This window comes from Tachysurus vachellii, chromosome 25 (genome assembly GCF_030014155.1).
Source record: "Tachysurus vachellii isolate PV-2020 chromosome 25, HZAU_Pvac_v1, whole genome shotgun sequence".
NCBI lineage: Eukaryota > Metazoa > Chordata > Actinopteri > Siluriformes > Bagridae > Tachysurus > Tachysurus vachellii.
Window position 1 is genome coordinate 3,873,869 of NC_083484.1, and position 21,157 is coordinate 3,895,025.

Genomic DNA, 21,157 nt, shown 5'->3' on the forward strand with positions numbered 1-21,157 from the left:
GGTGGTGGATCATCTTATCCGTTTGAGCCAGATTGGTTTAATATATATAGATGGACGATTAAGCGGTCTATATCATCTATATCATTTGTAGAAACAAAAGCAAGTGACAAAAGAAAAATTGTCGTTTCGAGCCGTTCACTTTAATTTACTGCGGATTATTGAGCCCTCTAGCGCCACTGTGATATAGCAGTAAGCTTCTGGCATAAGCGGAAGTGGGTAGGACTTTTCCAAATGAAAAGTTCCAAAATTACAATCGACACTCGATCACAAATTGGCTCTTTAAGACATTATTTAATATTGTAAACGATGACCAAGTAGACTGTTTTGTAAACATGTATATGTATATTATTTTTTTTTATAACATCATTATTGGCAAATGAGTCGCAGAAACGATCATATCAATTTATTTTAAATCTGGTACACATCGATATAATTTATATCTACTATAACTTATTATTATAATTATTATTAAAGAAATCGTTTTTAAAATCTCATATCAGTCCACGCCGATCTGCGTTTTTGGTTAAATCATTTTCCAAAATAAGTTGCAAAACAAGACTTTTATTTTGATATGCCGATAAGCCTCATTAGCACAACAGCCGCGGTAACGAATCTACAACGCTACATACTCCGTTTGTACTGAACACATACGGAGTAGATGAACATTTTCTTGTTTAATGAAGTGTTCATGGTCGACTCTGGGTTGAAATAGTTAGAAAAGGAGGCTAAGCGGTCGCACCGAGTCCGTTATCTGAGTATCTGGGAGTTTCAAATGAAGTAAGATAGCGTGGTTGTGCGCGCGCGCTCACTCGGTTGGTATTCTGCGGTTGCCAGGATACAGTCGCGATGCTTGTTGAGTTAGAAGTCTGATTGGCTGCGAGGCTGATAATCAACATCAAGAGAACGTTTTTCTGCTCTCGAGCCTCACGAGGAAAACTCGCTATGTTTGGTTGCTATTCTGATTATAAATAAACCAAACAACGTCAACTTTGTCGAAGAAAAATCGAAGATGGTGACAGAATGTGGATACATGCCTTATATGGAAATGAAGGTACTGTGATTTAATCCGTGTGTGTGTGTGTGTGTGTGTGTGTGTGTGTGTGTGTGTGTGAGACGACCATAAATGTAGTCTGGAAACCTTTTTTTCCGGAATGTTTGTATTTGGATTGATCTCTTGTCAATCATTTTTTTAGCCACGCCCCAAACGCCTCTTTACATTCACATCAATGATCATTAGGAGAAGCTTCATGTTTTATAAAGTTATACCTTGGCTTTCAAAGAGCTGAATGTCAAACAACTCCTGAAAGTTAGTTAAAGCACCATGGTTTTGTGTAAATGAACGTGTGGACATGATTTCAGCATATAAAAGGACCATTCAGATCTTATATAGCTTCACACGTTTAACTGTTAGACATTTTTTTTTTACCACAAATTCTACTTTAATGCACCTTTTTAAAAAATAAAGCTGTATATTTATGAAAACTTCTCTTCTTTTTTTAATTTCTCTGCTGTTTAGTCAAGCTTTGCTCAAAATACAGAGGACACCGAGCCTCCTGGCAAAACTATGTCACAAACCAAACAGAATAAAGGTATAAATCCTTTCATTATAATGACATCATAATTAATATCACGGTAAAAATTCAACATTATCGAATTGTTTTGTCTTTTTGTCTTGGTTTCAGATGATGGATATGGTTTAAGTTTGCAGCTGGGAGAGGAATATGAAAGGAAAAAGCAAAAGCTGAAGGAAGAGCTTCGCCTGGATTACAGGCGCTTTGTGTTGGAGGTGATCACTATTCATCTGTTCATCTTTATTACTCGCTTCTGGTCAGGGTCACAGAACGGGACAGCAGTCCATCACAGGTCACTTATTCACAAAGTGCAATTTAGTGTAACACATCTGCCTGCTGACCACACAGTGTTTTTCTGAAGTGGGAGGAAACATACCACAGCTTTTAATACACCGAACGAACCCAACTGTATGGCTGAAACCTAATACAGTTAAATTTGTTACACAGAAATACACAGTTGTTCTCAGGAACAGTGAAAACATGAAGCTTTGAGTCGGTTGTATTCCAAAACCAGGCCTGAGAAATATTTTTATACTGATTTGACTGCCTACTAAATAGAAAGTGGTAAAGCAGGGAACTCAATCGGCGCTTAGAAATATCTGTTATAACCCAGAATCCTTGCAGGGTGCATTTAGTGTTGCCTGGCTTTACCACACGTGATGTGGAATATCAGCTCATTAACAAGCCCAGGTGAGGTTACCATAGGTGTCTAAGGAACACTACATGCACACAGCAGAGAGGTGAACGCAGACATGACCCAGTGTGCGACTGAGCTATCTGAGCTATTTGCTTCAGAGTTCGAAATAAGGTTCATAGGAATGTGTTTTTAATTCTATTTTATTAATCTAAAGTCTTTTAATCATAATCATTGTTTTTAGAGAAATCCAGATATAGATTAAGATCTTCAGTGAGAACTTTGGATGTAAAAGTGAGAAAAATGTCCCTGAGACATGGCTATTTATTTGAGCTGGGAAGTGCATTGAGTAGAGAGGGGACTGAGATCATAGAGAATTAATTAACATCCTCTGACCTATCAGATACGGTGTGGTGTAGGTTTGCTAAATAACTGATGTTCGTATTAGTTAGAAGTCTTTTGTATGCTCATTCATGTGTGAAAACTATCAGGCAAATTAATTCTATTTCAGAAATATGATTATAAATTATTTGCATTTTTCTTACATTTTCTGAAGTTATAATAAAGCACTTCTTTGGTCTTGTATTCTAGAAACAAAATGTCAGTGTCAATGAGCCATTTTCTCAATCCCAAACACAGTCTCTCCTCACAAGAGAGAGGAGATCTACTAAAGTGAGTGTATTTGTCCGTGTATTTGTGTGTGTGTGTGTGTGTGTGTGCGTAGTAGAGCTGGTAATCAAAGGAGGGAATTCATTATGTGTAAAGCAATACCTGGGTGACACAATCTAGTGATGAGTTTAACACGGACTGGAGATTGTTCTCACATGTTGACGTTGGAAGAGATTTGGTGTCCAGTAGCAACACCACATTGTCATTTGAGTCTGTTTCTGTTTGGTACAATGCTGTTCTTCATTGTCGAGGTGGACTTGTATCTCAGGTATACTGTGTATTGTTACATGAATGTGTGTTATTCTTCGCACACCTATGTTCAGGCTGTACATACTTACCCAGAGTTGTTGTTATTTTTTTCAATTATTTAATTGTAACATCTGTCTAACATCTAATATCATGAGGTTTTATTATTACACATCAGAAGTTAAATGACGTTAAATGAACTGATATTAGAAAAGGTCATGGTTTACTACCCTTTGTGACTTGAATTCATAAATAAATTATTTGTGGTTAAGTTTATTTTATTTTTTATCAGGATACAATGCAAGGTGAGAAGACTAAGGACTACAGTCCGTTACTCCGAGGAGAGGAGGAACTGCAGAAGATGAGAAAAACTTCAAATGCCCCACAGGTTTGTGTTGACGGTGTTATATTTAGACTAAATTAGAGTGTAAACTACACTACAGATTGTACACAGATTGTAAACTACACTACAGACAAACACTACACAGTTTGTCGCGACAAACTTTGATGTTGGCGAGTAGACATAAGGGACAGTGTTACTTTTAGCAGTGTTTACATGTCCATCTTGTGCTAATTTTTGATTTTCACGTGCCGTCATCAGAATACCCGTGAGGAAGTTCCCCTCACTGTTCTGTGTGTTTTGATATGTCACATGTCAATGTTGTAAAAAGTTTTTAATTTTGCATATATTGGGGCAGGGCTGCGGGACAACCGAAAGGCCAGTCGGTACACCAATTTAAAAGTTTGTTCAGAGTATCACCCTAAAGGAGCTGGCCGAGTTTGGTGTAGATAGTTCGAAAGCTTGCCGAGTTATAAACCTCCAAAGTTTATAATGGGAGTCTATGGGGAAAAAAGGCCATTTTGAGACCCGGTACCAGAAGTACCGGAAATCGGATTGCTTAGAAAAGTAATAGCAACAAACTTCAGACCAGGTTCTACAACATATCCGAATTTGGTGCATGTGGCTCAAAAGCCCTAGGAGGAGTTACTATTATAAATTTTTGTCTAAGCTTAAATAGGAAAACAGAATGTTGGCTTCTACAAAGTGACATAATTAGCAAATGGGAGTAAATAGAGACATCTGAAAAAGAGGTTCCAGTCTTCTGATTAAACCTGAACACCAACGCAGAACCACCCTCAGCACTTTCCTTATATTGTTTTACTGAGTGCTGGTGTTCGTGGTGTTCAGAAATTATATAATTAAAACATTATCGTCTTCAAAATGTTCAAAATGTACCAAGTTTTTGGTAAATATTTAAACAATACAATATTAAGAACTAACACTGCTGTCTGGCTCTAGCCCCGGGGAAAAGATCATTTCATCTCTACAACCTCATACCATCCATCGTTTTCTCCAAAGCCGCGAGGACGCAAGAGTCCAGAGAGGCTGAAGTATTCCAAGAGAGACAACCCGATCGATCGCGTGTCTCATGCTGCCCCGATGCCAGCGCGAAGAGATTTGGAGGACATACCCAGACGCTGGCTAAGGAGGTCCAGGAGGGAACGCTACAGCTCTGATGAGGAGCTGAACTCTGATGAAGAGGAACAAGAGGAGCTAGAGCTTCTGCAAAGGAGGAGGCCCAAACATCGACCTGAGCCTGCACTGGCTGGCAGGAGACACCGAAAACTCCAACACAGAGCTGATAGGTGTGTTGCAGTAACTTATTCAGTTCTGTTTGCAGTTAAAGATTTGTGCCGTCATAGCCGAGACTTCACTGAGGGTGTCGTTAATCTGAATGTATTTCTACTGAACAGGTTTACTCAGGAGAACACCGAAGTGGAGGAACCTACCGTTAACGTAGAGGACCATCAAGAGGAAAACAGACGAACTCCACTGGCACCAATAAAAGCCAAGTACTGACAGAGCAACTTCGTTAATTGCATTTTTTCAATGTCGAGGGTTTAAACAAGAGGGAATTTTCAAGTGCATTAAATAGTGAATGAGGTAATGCACAGATTAATCCTCTCCTCTCTTGCATTTGTTGTGGTGGAAACGTAAGAGTTCGTGGTTTCCGCTGGTTTTTGAGCTGAGATTTCAGTCAGGCTTTCTGTTAAATCTCAGTCAGGGTGTCTATTAGCGAAAGAGTCGCAGTCAGACGGGATGCAGAGAACGGATAAGATTTATTAGGCAGCTTCCTGGTTAGAATCATCGATCTGTAGAACGATGGGAAGTGCTTTTGATTTTGTGTTTCCTGATTGTCTTGCAGTCCACTAGCACCAGCGCAAGCCAGAGCTGCAAACAAGAGGAACATGGCAGAGTTTGCTACAGGACTTATGATCGGTGAGATTAATAGCTTCATCAACTCTTCCTTCCTTTATCAGTATTTTTTCACTCTACAGATGAGAAGTTTGTTCATATATTTGTTTCATATATCTGCAGTGCATTACTGGGATTTAGGTTTCAAAACCTGTAAATGTGCTGGATCTCTCTTTAAATATCGTTGTTTTTTTAATCGCTCCTATAGGGGCTGCTGAGGGAGAGGAAGCTGTTCAGAGAAGAAAGGAGCGTTACAGACAGGAGCTACTGGAGCAAATAGCCGAACAGCGCAAAAATAAGAAAAAGTGGGTGCACTGCACTGCGGAGGAACTCGTTTATCTGTCTTTCATACAGCTATTCTCATATTCAAAAACATTTCTTCATACCTTATGTTTATCTCCTATGGCTACCGATAAATCAATGCTTTTTTTTTTTTCTTACTAATGATGAGTTACTAAGACCGATATTTGCCGTAGCCGCATTATCGCTGATTCACTGCAACGTGAAATAGACTGAAAATGTTTGTCATAATATCGACGTTATTATTTATCATAGTTATAATTTGTAGGGAAAAGGAGCTCGAATTGAGAGTTGCTGCTACAGGAGCTATCGACCCGGAGAAAGAGGTATTCGAGACATTACACGATGTCATTCTGTTACACTTCTGGTGCGCTGTAGTCAAAAGTGTAGCTAAAGCATGCGACCTTGGGATAAAAGTCAAGTTAATACAAAGTTACTTGCCCGTCAAGGCGACAAACGTATTTGTGATCTGAACGCATGATTTGCTGAACTGATCTATGCACATTAATTGTTTAATAGCTGAACTTAAATGTCGATGTGTGGTGTCTGATACCAGCCTTGTGATTGTGTTTTTAGCACCAACAGAAGCAGGTAACTGTGTGGCTCTCTTTTATACAGTAGATGGCAGACTTGTCTTGCTGGTCTATTTTTCATTACAAAACATTCAATACAAATTAAACTATAGATTTTTCTTTTTTCCTTCAGTCCCTTAATTTCTTTCTTTCTTTCTTTATTTATTTATTTATTTATTAATACAAGAAAAATAACCATATCCTACTTTTTGGAACCCCATTCTGTTCATGTTCACAATATTTTATTAGACTCCTATTAATACAACATGCTTTTTGTTTCAGTGTATGACCGTGTACCTGCCTGGTCTCCCACAGCCTGACAGGATTAAACAGTTTGGTGCTGTAAGGAGGGAGCATGAAGGCAGGAGACGGGATGTGCCCTACAAGCCTGGAATGGGACTGGACACCCTCGGGGCAGACATGATTAAGAGGACACAGGAAGTAGAGAGAGAGCCACCGGAGAAACCCCGCATGGCCTTCCAGTCTCCTATTCTGGAATTCAGCACCGCTCTGGGGCACCTGGGTAACACGGCCAGCACCGGAGTCAGAAACGGTGGCGTTGCGGCATTCAACGAAAACTTTTCCAAAGACTTCTCCGGAACTATTGGAGAAATGGTTGCCCCCAGGTGCACTTTATTACCCATGTTTACATATTTTAGGATTATTTTACCTGCCATGGACGATGCTTGTCCCGTTTGATCAGTACGTTCTGCATCTAACCTATAAACTGTATTATTTGGATTATTCTGTGCGCAGAGTTGCAAGAGTTGCTCCTCCGCCGGCACCCACCCTGTCCGAGGCATACAGCACTCCGTACGATGAAGCCTACTATTACTACGGAGCCAGGAATCCCCTAGACCCTAATCTGATCAACTGTGAGTGGTTTTAACGTTGTTTTGGCCTTTTGAATAATTCTAAACTTTTAATAGCCAAATTAACATGTAATGATTTTCCTGATGATGGATCTTCCTGAATTACTGCCAGTGTAAAATATCGTCGCTGTCGGGCGGAAACCTCGTATGTCCAAATTTGGTCAATTTCATATTTTTTCACATATCGATGCTATTGGTCAGTCCCCACGTGGGTCTGTTATTTTTACAAGTTATTAACCAATCTAAAGTCTTGAAAATAGCTTGAGCGCAAATCTCATAACTCCATTGGACACTTCAACTGTCCACCTCTTCCTCACTCCGTGGGAGAGCTTCACGGCATATTTCTCCTCAAGAAGAGTCGCAACGAATCAACACGTCTTCTGAGGTAAATGTCTTCAAAACACTGGGCTCAAAGAAAAAAAAATCTTGACCCCCGCTAGTTCTGGTGCTCGTCTGAGGACAGGAATTTAGCGCAAGACAATCCACTGCAACGCGGACTAAACCCTGTGCACTGCAGATAAGGTACGGCGTTTTTTTAATTTCCTGAAAAATAACGGTTTTGGAGATACAAGGATTCCGCCCGACAGCGACGATATATAAAATCTTATTTGAAGGCTTTGTATTAATATTTATAAACTGCTTTTATCCATACTTTGTACATTGTCTGGTATGTTGCACCATCCTTAGACAGTATGCAGTCTTTAAAGTAAGTGTGTGTGTGTGTGTGTGTGTGTGTGTGTGTGTGTGTGTGTGTGTGTGTGTGTGTGTGTGTGTGTGTGTGTGTGTGTGTGTGTGTGTGTGTGTGTGTGTGTGTTAGATGGACCTCCAGCAGTGCACCCACCACCTATTCTCCCAGCCGGGGCATTTAAATCAGTCCTTCAGCCTCCTGCTGGAGTCTTTTCACAGTAGGTGCTCTTAATCACTTGCTGTACATTTCATTTATTTAGCACCTTGGTGATCTTTTCAAAGCGGCTTCCTTCTAATGAAGCCCATTTGGAACTCAGCCTTAAAATATTTTGCTATAAAGCACTGGTCTTATTTGCTATAAGCTGCTTGTGCATAAAAGTTGTAGAGAAGTGTAAAATAGGATTAAAATATTACTAAAGGCAGCAAAGAATTAGTTTTTTTTTTATGTCTGTTAAGCTTACTGGCTGAAAGTGATGTTTTCACTCTGCTAGGTTTTTTTTTTTTTTTTTTGGAAGACATTTTTCTCACCTAGCTACAGTCTGCTGCAGCGTTCGTCATATTCGATGCTTTGTACTGACATTTATGGGGTGTTTTTATGTAGGAGTAAATAATAACGCTATCCCCAGGTCAGATTTTAGATATCACAGCCATGTCACAGAGTTACTTCTACCCTGTTTGTTTAGCAGATTTACATTTAGACATCAGCTCATGGTTTGTGACCCCCTCTTTGTTCTATAACCGGTAAATAAGAATACTTCTCAAATCTTTCTGTAGACCAGCTCCACAGCATGGCGTTTCTCCTTCTGGAATTGGGATGGGAGCAAATCCTGACAGGCACCAATATTCCAAGGACCGTACACAAAGCTACAAGGAGGCACTTCAACAACAGGTAAAAGATAAAGTATGCAAGCATGTGCACTGTATTGTAGGCTCAGCACAACCCGGTTACCTCTCACTCACTCACTCACTCACTCATTTTCTACCGCTTATCCGAACTACCTCGGGTCACGGGGAGCCTGTGCCTATCTCAGGCGTCTTCGGGCATCAAGGCAGGATACACCCTGGACGGAGTGCCAACCCATCGCGGGGCACACACACACTCTCATTCACTCACACAATCACACACTACAGACAATTTTCCAGAGATGCCAATCAACCTACCATGCATGTCTTTGGACCGGGGGAGGAAACCGGAGTACCCGGAGGAAACCCCTGAGGCACGGGGAGAACATGCAAACTCCACACACACAAGGCGGAGGCAGGAATCGAACCCCCAACCCTGGAGGTGTGAGGCGACCGTGCTAACCACTAAGCCACCATGTACCTGTAGTTACCTGTAGTTCTAAAAAATACTGAAGGCATGCCTCTACGTTACTTTGGGACGGATCACGTTAGCATTATAAGCAAGTATGTAGCATAGTATTGAAATCCCAAATGTGAGTACCTTGTGAAATACTGTGATAGAAGAAGAGCCAGCCAAGTCAGTCAGTGTAAGGATTTCAGTGTTTGGACAGGAATAGATCAGGCAGGAGTCGTGTTGGTGTCTTTCTACTGTAACAAAACCCACAGGCATACGAAGACTAGCATGTAGTTTTTTTTTTCCTGCCACAGATTGAAGAGAGGCAGGAAAGGAAGAGACGAGAGAGGGAGGAGCAGGAAAGGTACGAGGCGAAACTGGAGGCTGAGATGAAAGCCTATGAGCCGTGGGGAAGAGGAGGCGCTGGGGCTCCACTTAGGGATGAACAAGGAAACCTCATCAGTAAGACCACACTAACGCCTTAATGTTTTCTGTTTTCTTTCTGTGTCTTACATGTTTTTGATTTTTAATTTCTCACTCAGTTTTTAATCAACTTTAACTCGATTATGGAATGTCAGTAGTGTCCTTTATGTCGTACAGCATCTGTTATTATCCTTACAACGCTGTACTCGATCTTAAAGTAATCACTAATACTGACATCTCTTTCGTAATGAAGTAAGATTTCCTTCAAGCTTCTATTGCTAATCTGTTTAAAGCCTCACAAAATGTTTGGGGGCAGTTTTGTGCCGTATAAAGAAATCTAAGATCGCTTTCTTTGTCCATGTCTAGGTGATCTGAAGCGTATGCACAGAAGCAACGAGGAGGCATATGCGAACCCAGACTCGCGTAACAAAACAGACGTAGCATCAGGGGATTGCACTGGAGCCACAGCAAGGCCAGAGGATAAGGATTTTACTTCACACAGAGCATCAGATAACAAAGGTATACATGTGGAAACCCTGTGAGATCCAAACTTAAAGGAAAGCTTTGGTCTTTTTTTTGGACACAGTTTTTTCCCTGACCCCGAATGTAGGTGAAATTTAGCTAGTGAAGATGGAAATAAAATCAGTATTAAACGTCATATATAGATTTTTAAATGTGTTTTGTAAACAGTAAAGATAAAGAACAGAAGGACAGTGAGCTCAGTGTGTCCTGCACTGCATTTAAGTGAGGTACAGAAAAACGTGATCAAATTGTGAGTGAGTGAATCATGCACTAGGGGCACGGTGGCTTAGTGGTTAGCACGTTCGCCTCACACCTCCAGGGTCGGGGTTCGATTCCCGCCTCCACCTTGTGTGTGGAGTTTGCATGTTCTCCCTGTGCCTCGGGGGTTTCCTCCTGGTACTCCAGTTTCCTCCCCCGGTCCAAAGACATGCATGGTAGGTTGATTGGCATCTCTGGAAAATTGTCCCTAGTGTGTGATTGCGTGAGTGAATGAGTGTGTGTGTGTGCCCTGTGATGGGTTGGCACTCCGTCCAGGGTGTATCCTGCCTTGATGCCCGATGACGCCTGAGATAGGCACAGGCTCCCCGTGACCCGAGGTAGTTCGGATAAGCGGTAGAGAATGAATGAATGAATGAATCATGCACTTTATCATGATGCTAATCTGCTAGCATTTTAGTTTTAGTTTAGCCTTGTAACTCGCGTTCAAATCTGACATACCCGTTATTAAGCATAAGCATTTCTTGACTTGTTTACATATGAGGAAAGGGAAAAAAACAACTTTCTTTTTCATTTTTATACCCTAGATGGTATTTGACCGAAAACAAAATCTAGTAGTTTAATTTTGCTTCTGGTTAAGTAATGAGTTTCTGCATCCGGGTTTTGATTAAATGTCCTCTCGCAGTTTCCTCCTTCACCCAGCCATCACCACACGCTCGAGGAAACGTGTTCAGTGAGCTTCCAACGCCACAGCAGCTCCGTGACCAGGAGAGATACAAGGAGAGCCTAAAACAGCAGGTATAAAGTGCTTTCCATTACATATTAACCACATTCTTCTGAAAATGCCTCTGATTTGAAGTGACCTGGAATTCTGGGCAAACACAGATAGAGGAGAAGCGGAGGATTGAAGCAGAGAGGAGAGAGAAGCTGCGGCTGGAGGAGGAGAAGGAGGAGAAGAGGCTGGCTGAGCAGAGAGTGCAAATGCAGAGGCAGTTTGAGGAGGAGCAGAAGAAGGAAAGACGCAAGGTTTGTCCCCGCTCGTCTCTCTCAAACGCTTCACATGAAATTAGAAATAAGACGTTAATATTTATGTACTTTAACACCTGAAGGTTCTGAAATGTTCAGCATTAGAGTTTGAATTAGCACCTGCTCTCTTCTTCTGCAGCAAAACGCCCGAGAGCAGGAGGTGACCCGGCAAGCTGAGGAGCGGCACAGAGAGGCCGAAAAGAAGAGGCAGGAAAAGAAGGGGAATGAGGCATTGAAGCGACAGTACGAGCAGGAAAGGCAAGCCCGCCTGGAACAGGTCCGTGCAGCAATTTGCTCATTAAGTGTTTTGCGTTTACTGGCACGTCTGTGGTTGTACTGACGGTGCAAACTGTTTTTGGGAACCCAAAGGAGTTCAGGACTCATTCACCACCCATCCCTACAATCCAAAAGAAATTAGGCCACCAGGTTTCTCCCAGACCGCCTTCAGTCAAGAGCCAACGGTCAACTTCAGCTTACTCTGTAAGTTACCATCTTATGGGGTCTGATGGAATTTGTCATGACAAACAAATGAGGAAAAAGCTAGAACGTGTTCCGTGTGTCGTTCCACAGGTTCGGTCTATTTCCACTCCCCAGTCCCCACCTGTTCCTGCACGGAGGAACCAGATCAGAGCAGCAGGTAACTCGCATCACCTTCTCAGACTTGCCACACATTTGTAGAATTCATTCATTCATTTTCTACCGCTTATCCGAACTACCTCGGGTCTCGGGGAGCCTGTGCCTATATGCATTTGTAGAATTGTAAGGACATTTTCCTGTACTTCAGAAAAAAAAAAAATCACATCCCTTTTGAAATAAAAAAAAGTGAGTGAAAGGATTTTAGTTACTGTTATTTAGCTACAGCTCTGAGTCCGTGGAAGAACCTCCAGCGGATTGTGTAATGAATGTGTGTTTTAGAGGAACAGCAAGATGTGATCAGGAAGTTATCATTTATGCGTCGGCACCTCAGAAGTGAGCAGAAACGGCTCGAAGGGCAGCTACAACACTCCGACAGAGAGGATACGCAAACTCCCTTGAAAAACAGGTAATACACACATCATTCGGTGCATTAGCTGACATCCGGTTTACATGGCAAGCTTTTATGGCTTATAATAAATATTGTGTTCAAAGACAAGGAATTTTAATAGAATATATATAATCCAGTCGTGTGTGTGTGTGTGAGGGCTTACACCAACACACTGTATAATCCTCTTTACTGTCCCACAGTGACAGGGCTTCTCCTTGTACTGTATGAATTGCATTCTAGCATTTTTATTGATTTATATAATGTGTGTGTGTGTGTGTGTGTGTGTGTGTGTGTGTGTGTGCGTACATGTGCACAGAGCGCAACCTCCACTCAACGCCTTTGACATGGCCAGGCTGCGACTGGAGATGCCTGTAAAGAGACCCCCTACAACCACCAGAGCACCGAACAAGCAGATCATACACGACTTCAACCAGCTCAAGTACAGAGGTAAAATACAGAGGCCAATATTACACATGAACAGCTTCACAACGACACACACAGATAAGGGATTAAGTGTCCCTCAATAACGTGTCTAACAATTGTACATCTGCATTTAAGAGTCTTTTCTGGAAAAAAAATTTTTTTTTTTTTAGTTTTTTGTTTATTACTTTATTATTTTTTACATTTTTTTTTAATTAGTTTTCAAAAACCAAGTGACAAATCAAATACATTTTCATTTGCTCTGTTGTCTGTATTGTATTACATTGGCATTATACACCGATGTGGACATTCGAACACTGTCGTTTATTTTACTCATCAACGTTAAAACTCGCAGCTTGGGAGGAAATCTTCTATTCTACTGCCATCATTACACTAAATTATTTAACCCTTCAGCGAAGGACACAAAGGAAAACCTGCACTAATAACATAAAAAAAAATTAGCAGCTTTTCTGAAATTTAATTTGTATGAATTATTTAAAGTATATTTTTGGTACAATACTAGACACAATACTAGAATTCCATCCATCTATCCATCTTCTACCGCTTATCTGGGGCCGGGTCGCGGTGGCAGCAGTCTAAGCAGGGATGCCCAGACTTCCCTCTCCTGACACTTCCTCCAGCTCTTCCGGGGGAATACCGAGGCGTTCCCAGGCCAGCCGAGAGACATAGTCCCTCCAGCGTGTCCTAGGTCTTCCCCGGGGCCTCCTCCCGGTTGGACATGCCCGGAACACATCCCCAGGGAGGCGTCCAGGAGGCATCCGGAACAGATGCCTGAGCCACCTCAGCTGACTCCTCTCGATGTGGAGGAGCAGCGCCTCTACTCTGAGCTCCTCACCCTATCTCTAAGGGAGCGCTCAGCTCATTTCGGAAACACATTTCGGCCGCCTGTATCCGGGATCTTGTCCTTTCTGTCATGACCCAAAGCTCATGACCATAGGTGAGGGTAGGAACGTAGTTCGACTGGTAAATAGAGAGCTTCGCCTTGCGGCTCAGCTCTTTCTTCACCACAACAGACCGGTATATCGACCGCATCACTGCATAGGATACACCTGTCAATCTCCCGCTCCATCCTTCCCTCACTCGTGAACAAGACCCCAAGATACTTAAACTCCTCCACAACGCCTCGGACTTGGAGGTGCTGAAATAGATCCCTTGTAATTATGCAGTGGACAATAAGGAGTATCCATCGTATCCACTGATGGTATTTCACCTGCTGTCACAAATATTCCAAACACCTCATTTAAGCAATGGTGGTATAAGAGGGATGTGTGTTGATTAGAGCGTTATCTTGCACAAGCATACATCAGGGGTGTAGCTAATTCTGCTGCTTGCCCTGTCAGTTATACAGTGATAGAACAGAGGAAGCAGAGCTGACCGTGTGTGTGTGTGTGTGTGTGTGTGTATGATTCTTACAGACAGCGAGTCCCGTGAAGAAGTAAGGCAGGCGTATCCCGACCCACCCACTGATGAGGCCAGCCTGGAAATCCAGCAGCAGGCTCTGCTCAGAGAGCAACAACAGAGACTCCACAACATGCAAAGAGCCAGAGCTGTCGGTCGGATCCCCAAACACGCACGCATACGAACAAACGCGCTTTATACAGAAGAAATTATTGGGTGATTGGATAAGTGGGTAGACATTGATAAGGGCTGATCTCTATCAAGTTATTTTGATTTGAATGTTTGCTTAGCTTTGTAATATTTAAATCTTGGTTGAACAAACTGGGTTGATTATTTTCCCCGTCCTATATTATGGACACGCGCGCATACACACTCGCACGCATGCACACACACGCTCTTTGTATATTGACTTTTCTCTTTTATATTAGATTACTTTGACCTGTCATCTCCCATGAAGCCTGCTCCTCTTCGGGTGAGTGAGAGCGGTGCAGCAGGACCTGACCTGCTTCTGTGTGACCTACATTTCTGTGGTCTTTCAGAATAACTGCACCGTGTTTCCTCTTTCCCTGCGAGCACTGTTTACTGACCTGATATTTTTCTATGCTGTGGTTAAACCTACAGAGTAACGGTTATGCCGAAGAGGGCGAGAGAGACACACAATTAGAGTCAGAGAGTGCTTTTATCGGTGAGCTGATCTTTAAATTAAATGCAGCTATTAAGCTATAGTGACGTTTTACCCTTTCCCCTGAGCTTTCAGTAATATCGCTCCTCCTAATGTACAGGGTTGATTTTAACTTTGTTCTTGTTGCTGTGTAGACGCTAACGGTTATTCCTTACCCGTAACACCGCAGTCCGATCGAATCTCTGCTAGAGAGAGAAGACGGCGTGCCAGGAGGAAGGACTACTCCGATGTAAGTGCTTCTGGTTCTAGTGAAACTCCCACTGATGCCTCTTTGCAGCCAGACACCTTTTAATTGGGAAATAAATTCCACAGACTCCATCAGTACAGTTTTGTATATGAACGTAAACAATTTATTCACGTATAAGGATACACTTGATTAGTCCTGTAATTACATTGATGGCTGGTTATTATTTCCTGTAGGTAAAATTGTTTTTAAATAATTGTGACCCGTTGCTGGCTGTGCTTTTCCGGCCCCTGGTGGCCCTCGGGCCTTGCTTTGAGAACCATGTGTCTGTGGTATAGTGACAGTGATGTTCCGAGTGACACTGGTGTATATGGTTTTGTATGCAGGATGGAGAGACTCCCAGCAAAGAGAGGAACAGCTATTCTCTGGGTTCAGCAAACAGCTTCCAGCTGGATCGAGTGCGAGAACTGAACCATCGCAGGATGCGAGTGTTGGATGACATGAGTGAGAAGGACTGGAGATCAGGTGAGAGAGAGAGAGAGAACTCTGATCCTTTCTGAGAGTAAGACGAGGTCAAAACATACAACAGTTGCGCTATTGCTTGACAAGGCAATGCAAATTTCACTAAGGGTTTCATTTAAAACATTTATTTCTATCTAAATCATGACCATCGCTGTAGCATTTGGTGGGAGAACCAGATCTCGATTTCAGTTCATTCAGCTGCCTCTCTAGTAGAAAATAAAACTGTCATAAGAAATGAATAAATCCTTATAATAAAAGGTTAATAAAAAGTTATCAACATAAATGCTTTTAGTGTACGTGTGCGTGCGCGTGTGTGAACTATTCTAATTAGCCTTGGTTTCCAGGAGAAATATCAGCTGATGAAGGGGATGACCTTTGGCAGTATACTCCATCTCCACCTTCTGCCGGTCGTGTTTCCACAACAACAGTCGCCACGGAAGCCTGGCTCCGCCCCGGCACCACAGAAGCGCTCAAGAAGCTAATGGCAGGTCGAAGGCCGTCCAGCCGCAACCTGCCAAGAGACGAACGGGACGCGCCGTCCACTTACCACGGCTAGTGCACGTTCCCAGTCTAATTTCAAACCAAAAAGGGGCGTGGTAAATTTGCTGAATGTCTTCGTTTGGCTGTCGTGAAACAGTTACACGGGCCACATGGGTTTGAAGCCATGAGCCGAATCTCAAGAGGAGCAGAGCTGTGTGTGTGTGTGTGCACGCGTGTGCACCTCCTGCCAGCCAGCAGCGTCTGAGATGATTTACTGCACACTGTTTCTCTGGTACAACTAACATCGCTTTATATATTTGATGGATATATTATATGGTTGTAAGATAATGTATTTTAAATATGGAATAAATTATTTTTGGACTATTTGGATCCATGCTTGCTGAGTACAACTACTGACATGGCATTTAACTGGGAGAACTGAACAGTTTCTTGTTCGGGATCATTATATCATATCAAGTGTCAAATTTATGAGACTCCTTCATAAGCAGGAGAAAAGGAAGTGTGTGTGTGTGTGTGAGAGAGAGAGTAGCTGACTCACTCCTGTGTCTGAGCCACATTCCTGGGAGATTTACCCCACTTCATGCTTTAAAGGCTCTCTGGTCATTTTCAGCTCTCCCTTTTGTGGCCTTGACTCAATGTAACTCTGACACCTGATTTGACTTCTACATACTTCCAAATCCAGTAGGATTTTTTTTTTAGCTTAGTTACAAAAAAAAATGTATTCAGGATCCAGTTACACAATTATAGCAAGTTGAGAAACTTTATTAACCTGTGTGGCCTGATCAGGATGTGTGGGAGCAGAAGCAGTAATGTACACAGTTGTACAGATCGTTTATTCCACATAGAAAACTTTACAGTGCTGTACCATTATACACTTATTCCACCGTAATCAGGAATGCTTCAGCTCAACCGTCTTTCAGCGCAATGGTTCAGTCTGTCCTATAGAACACGACCCCGTCCCCAAACCAAAGAGAAGATTTAAATATATTAGCTTTTTAAATTTGTACACATACAGTGAAGCTTAAGTCAGGATTATATATAGACCAGTGACTCAGATGCAGCTCACGTTTAGGGTGCAAGCTTTTTTTTTTTCTTCCCTTTAACCTCCCCTCAAGTTCCAGTTTTGAAGGATCCCAGATGTTGCCATCTTTTATATGTTTTTACCTAAAAAAAGCATCAGTACATATAAAATGGAATAATTTAACTATATATAGTGTATATATAGTTGATATGGTATCAATTAGAAATCTTATTGGACAATCAGAGAGATGGCATAGTTAAATAAATTATCACAAAAGTAAAAATCTCCAGTGCATCTTGAAAAGGAAAAACGTGTGCAGCAAATTCAGAGAGACAAAAAAAAAAAAAAAGATTTAGAAATAAAATCTAGTGTTATGGGATTATTTTACAAGCTTTTCTGTACAACTAGATCAATTCAAAGAGCTATTCATGCTAATGTTAGCCATTAGCGGTGCAAAAACATTAGAATAATGTTGAGTAACGGCGGTTACTCGTTATCCGAACTAATTACTAACTGTTTTACTGGATGGTGACCCCTTTTATCATTCTTCATTCAGCTTTAGGATCATGTTGAAACAAAGTTGACACCATTTGGAATTATACTCAGGATTCTGAGGTTCTCAGAGGTCGAGGAGTTGAACAGTTATCTTTACCATAATCCGGATCTTGAAGGCGATTACGAGTCTTGTACAAACCCACGGTTGTTTCCAGTCTAGATCCGGTCTAGTCTAGAAGGTTGCTACGAGTACCATCGAGACGCTCTTCTAGAAGTTTCTGGGCGCATCCTTTCAGGGCCTCCACAGTGCCCTGTGTTTGGGGAGTAATTCGATTGGACGGCAGATAAAAGGAGAACGAGGGACGATTTCGGTGGCGGTATCTAGGCCTGGTGCTCTGGTTCCAGCGTGCGAGCGATGTGGAACACGAGCCCGATGCGCAGAAAGAACTTCCTCAGCACGGCTCTCAGCTCAGGAATCAGGTCGAACTGCATGATCTCGCACAGCAGTGGGTAGTAACGGGTGGCGTGGGCCTTGAACTGAAAACACACACACACTCCTTTTATTTCTCCATCCAAAAATCTAATAGAATATGATATGACGACGTACATAATTATTATGGGACTGAGGGCAGCACTCACCCGGTCATCGCTGATCTTCAGCACTTTGGTGAGGAAGAGGAGCAGCAGGTTGGTCCAGGCCTCGCGATGACTCTCCGAAGTCAGCGTGAGGAAATAAGCCACGGCATCGCTGCACACGCTGCAGAACACAGACAGGTGAAGAGATCAAGGTATAAAGCTCTCCAATGTGCTAGTCTCCGAAGAAAATAATATTAGAGATAATTAACACAGAATAACTAGCACGAAGAAGTTTCCATGGTTCTCACATGATATTAAAAAAAAAATCCGTTGCCCTATTTTCTGGCAATCGAGAGATTAGAGTGTGTGTGTCACGCTAGTGTCTTACTTGAGCAGACGTCTCTGCACCTCCTCCCAGGCGTCCTGTCTGCTCGGGTCAGTGTACATGCGGAAGAGGATGCGCAGGCCACAGGCCAAGCTGCTCGTCTCCTGTTTCAGCAGGTTGGGTTTGGACTTCCCTTTAAAACCTGACAAAGAGAAAGTCAAAATTTAGATTTTGGTTTTGCGCTCCAGAACAATGACGAAATTTTATGGCATCATTCTGCACTTCAACTTCTCATCAGATTTGTTTGTCTAATTCAGATGTCTCTAGACTCTGAAGTGTCCCACCCCAGTTAACTGTCAAGTAAAGTTCAGTCTGCACTGTGAGGTAAGCTAAATGCTACTGGTTATTTGGGAAGTTGTGGCCTAATGGTTAGAGAGTCTGACTCTTAACCCTAAGGTTGTGGGTTCGAGTCTCGGGCCGGCAATACCACGACTGAGGTGCCCTTGAGCAAGGCACCGAACCCCCCAACTGCTCCCCGGGTGCCGCAGCATAAATGGCTGCCCACTGCTCCGGGTGTGTGTTCACTTTGGATGAGTTAAATGCAGAGAACAAATTCTGAGTATGGGTCACCGTACTTAGCTGTATGTCACGTCACTTCACTTATTTAAAATGGGGGAGGATCCACACAGTACTGTTACTTCTCTTGTTACAATGAAGTCTAATTCTTCTAGGATTTCTGAATTCAGTCTTCTGGCACGAGCTAGTAAACGTGTAGCAGTGTGAAACTCAGTAAAGGCTGAGTGTAGATACGCACCAGCCTTCCACAGCGCTGTCCTCTGTTCATTGCTGGAGTTGAAGGCTTTAGCAAAACGGTGCGACTCTAGCAGGCAGTCCAGCAGTTTAAACAGCTGCTCGGAGGTCAAGTAGCTGTACATTCCCTGATCCTGCGTCTCCACGTGGACGTCGGTATCCAGAGCATCTCTCTGTGCAACACACATTTGCATGCGTGTGAGTGGATTCTGTTTTAAACCTACGGATTAGAAGTGCTTCGAAACGTGTCGTACCTGTGCTGCTGCGAAGTTCTCGGCGTCCTCCTTCTTGCTGGTGGCCGGAAAGAATACGATGTTGTCGATGGTCTGGATGAGCTCCAGCTGCACCACACACTTAATGAGTAGTGCTGCAAACAACCTCTGCTCCTGGACCTCTGCAACACATACACACACACTGCTTGCGTTAAGGGCGGAGGATTAACTGGGATTAAAATGAATGCACTGGTAAGCACGCTAATTATTATGGACTGAGTTTCCATCAGCTCTGTGAACCACGGCGTATCGATTAATTATACTGTACTGAATTGGTAGTTATTTATGCTATGGAAGAAGAAGAGGTACACTACGTCCTGAGCACATTCTCTACTGCCAAAATGAGTCTGGACTTAAAATGAACACCCAAGCACAAGTGCAGTATCTGTAAACCTGATTGTCTGCTAATAAACTACACACAACACGACTTGTGCTGGTTTTAAACTTGCCTGAAGACAAACTGAACTGACTCTGTCTCCGATTGTCTGCCAGCGCCTTCTCCATACTGCTCACAGAGTGTTGGTCCTCTGGCCGGGTCTGGATGTCCACAGACCTCTGGGACATGGAGTCCTGTAAATGTCACACGCATTCCATTAATCACTCTGATATCTGATGTCAGTCTACAGTAGGGTTACAAGCTAAAGGAACGACCACTATACAGCATGGAAGGTTTAATAGCTACAAAACCGGACCTCTCGTTTGCGTACCGGTTGCTTGTCCGAGTCCAGCTGAGTCACATGATCGCTGTCCGTTCCAGCAGGCTTCCACGTCAACAACCTGAGAGGGAGATGGGACACAAATAACCGACTCGCCCCTTTAAACAGAACAGATGTAGTGCTCGCTGACTGGAAACAGAGAGGAGCGCTGAGGAGTGTGGTGGGGACTCACGCGTGCGGGATGGTGGTCTTGAAGATGTCCAGCATGCAGTTGCACGTCTTGTCCCATGTCTCAGCCGTGAACTTCTCTCCGTTCAGGATCACTACGTTTTCTAAGCAGTTGGTTCCGGACCTCGCCAGCTGCTCGTTGTCTGGAATAAAAAGATATGATATTAATCCATACTACAGACCACACTGACATTTGCTTCATTCTGATGAACCTCATCTGGATAAGATTCTCACCTTGCTGCACACACCAGTAGAGCTGAGAGAGGATGTTATCCAGCAGAACATCACTGAGAGACTCAAAGTACTGCGTGAAGACGTCACAGATGGCATAAAGTGCGTGGTTGCAGGTTGTGGTCATCCACTCTGCTTTCTACACACACACACACACACACACACACACACACACACACACACACAGGTTAATCTCTCATTACTTAACATCATGAGTCTAAACGATAAGATGACTCTCACATTTACCTCGGTCTGCTGCTCCGGTAGCTTCATGTTGTCGAAGATTCTGAAGACGATCCTGAACAGGTCTTGCCACCAGTGTTTCTCGTACGTGTGACCGTAAGTCTTCATCACCTCAAACATCACCGTCAGACCCCTGAGGCAATTTAACAGTCATTTAAAGAGCAGCAACAGCAGTGCTTTAATGTTTCTTACTTTGAGAATCTGGGGTTGTTCTGATATGCAATAAACACGATCATTACAGCCATGTGTGCAAAAC

The 21,157-nt window shown here is 42.8% G+C and overlaps 2 protein-coding genes across 8 annotated transcripts in view; one reads left to right on the forward strand and one right to left on the reverse strand.

Annotated features, from left to right (window-relative positions):
* Window positions 1-604: 604 nt before the first annotated feature.
* On the forward strand, window positions 605-16,407 carry LOC132839990 (centrosome and spindle pole-associated protein 1). Of its 4 annotated transcripts, none has more exons than XM_060861239.1 (29): window positions 605-1,051; window positions 1,517-1,589; window positions 1,683-1,786; window positions 2,797-2,877; window positions 3,413-3,508; window positions 4,421-4,767; window positions 4,876-4,974; window positions 5,328-5,401; window positions 5,586-5,682; window positions 5,946-6,003; window positions 6,532-6,875; window positions 7,006-7,124; window positions 7,939-8,026; window positions 8,583-8,697; window positions 9,420-9,567; window positions 9,895-10,047; window positions 10,952-11,064; window positions 11,152-11,292; window positions 11,432-11,569; window positions 11,662-11,772; window positions 11,863-11,929; window positions 12,208-12,334; window positions 12,633-12,763; window positions 14,173-14,310; window positions 14,584-14,627; window positions 14,777-14,840; window positions 14,972-15,066; window positions 15,408-15,546; window positions 15,888-16,407. In XM_060861239.1, exons 1-29 carry the CDS (start codon window positions 1,010-1,012, stop codon window positions 16,097-16,099), a joined length of 3,558 nt encoding a protein of 1,185 aa, XP_060717222.1. In that variant the 5' UTR covers window positions 605-1,009; the 3' UTR covers window positions 16,100-16,407. The 4 variants fall into 4 exon arrangements, 3 of the variants coding, with proteins under 3 accessions (XP_060717222.1, XP_060717223.1, XP_060717224.1); XM_060861240.1 differs by having other exon boundaries at window positions 6,565-6,875; XM_060861241.1 differs by lacking the exon at window positions 2,797-2,877.
* A 449-nt stretch (window positions 16,408-16,856) lies between these two features.
* Window positions 16,857-21,157, reverse strand: part of arfgef1 (ADP-ribosylation factor guanine nucleotide-exchange factor 1 (brefeldin A-inhibited)) — a 44,760-nt gene continuing 40,459 nt past the window's right edge. Inside the window, exons 30-39 of one of the 4 annotated variants that reach the window (XM_060861237.1) lie at window positions 20,905-21,034; window positions 20,662-20,797; window positions 20,432-20,570; window positions 20,251-20,320; window positions 20,014-20,113; window positions 19,526-19,665; window positions 19,276-19,444; window positions 18,525-18,663; window positions 18,200-18,317; window positions 16,857-18,097 (exon numbers count right to left, since the gene is read on the reverse strand). In XM_060861237.1, the coding sequence (XP_060717220.1) occupies window positions 17,942-18,097; window positions 18,200-18,317; window positions 18,525-18,663; window positions 19,276-19,444; window positions 19,526-19,665; window positions 20,014-20,113; window positions 20,251-20,320; window positions 20,432-20,570; window positions 20,662-20,797; window positions 20,905-21,034 (1,297 nt within the window). In that variant the 3' untranslated portion in view covers window positions 16,857-17,941. Of the gene's footprint in view, window positions 18,098-18,199; window positions 18,318-18,524; window positions 18,664-19,275; window positions 19,445-19,525; window positions 19,666-19,992; window positions 20,114-20,235; window positions 20,321-20,431; window positions 20,571-20,661; window positions 20,798-20,904; window positions 21,035-21,157 lie in introns of all 4 variants that reach the window. The other 3 variants (XM_060861235.1, XM_060861236.1, XM_060861234.1) reach the window with 3 other exon arrangements.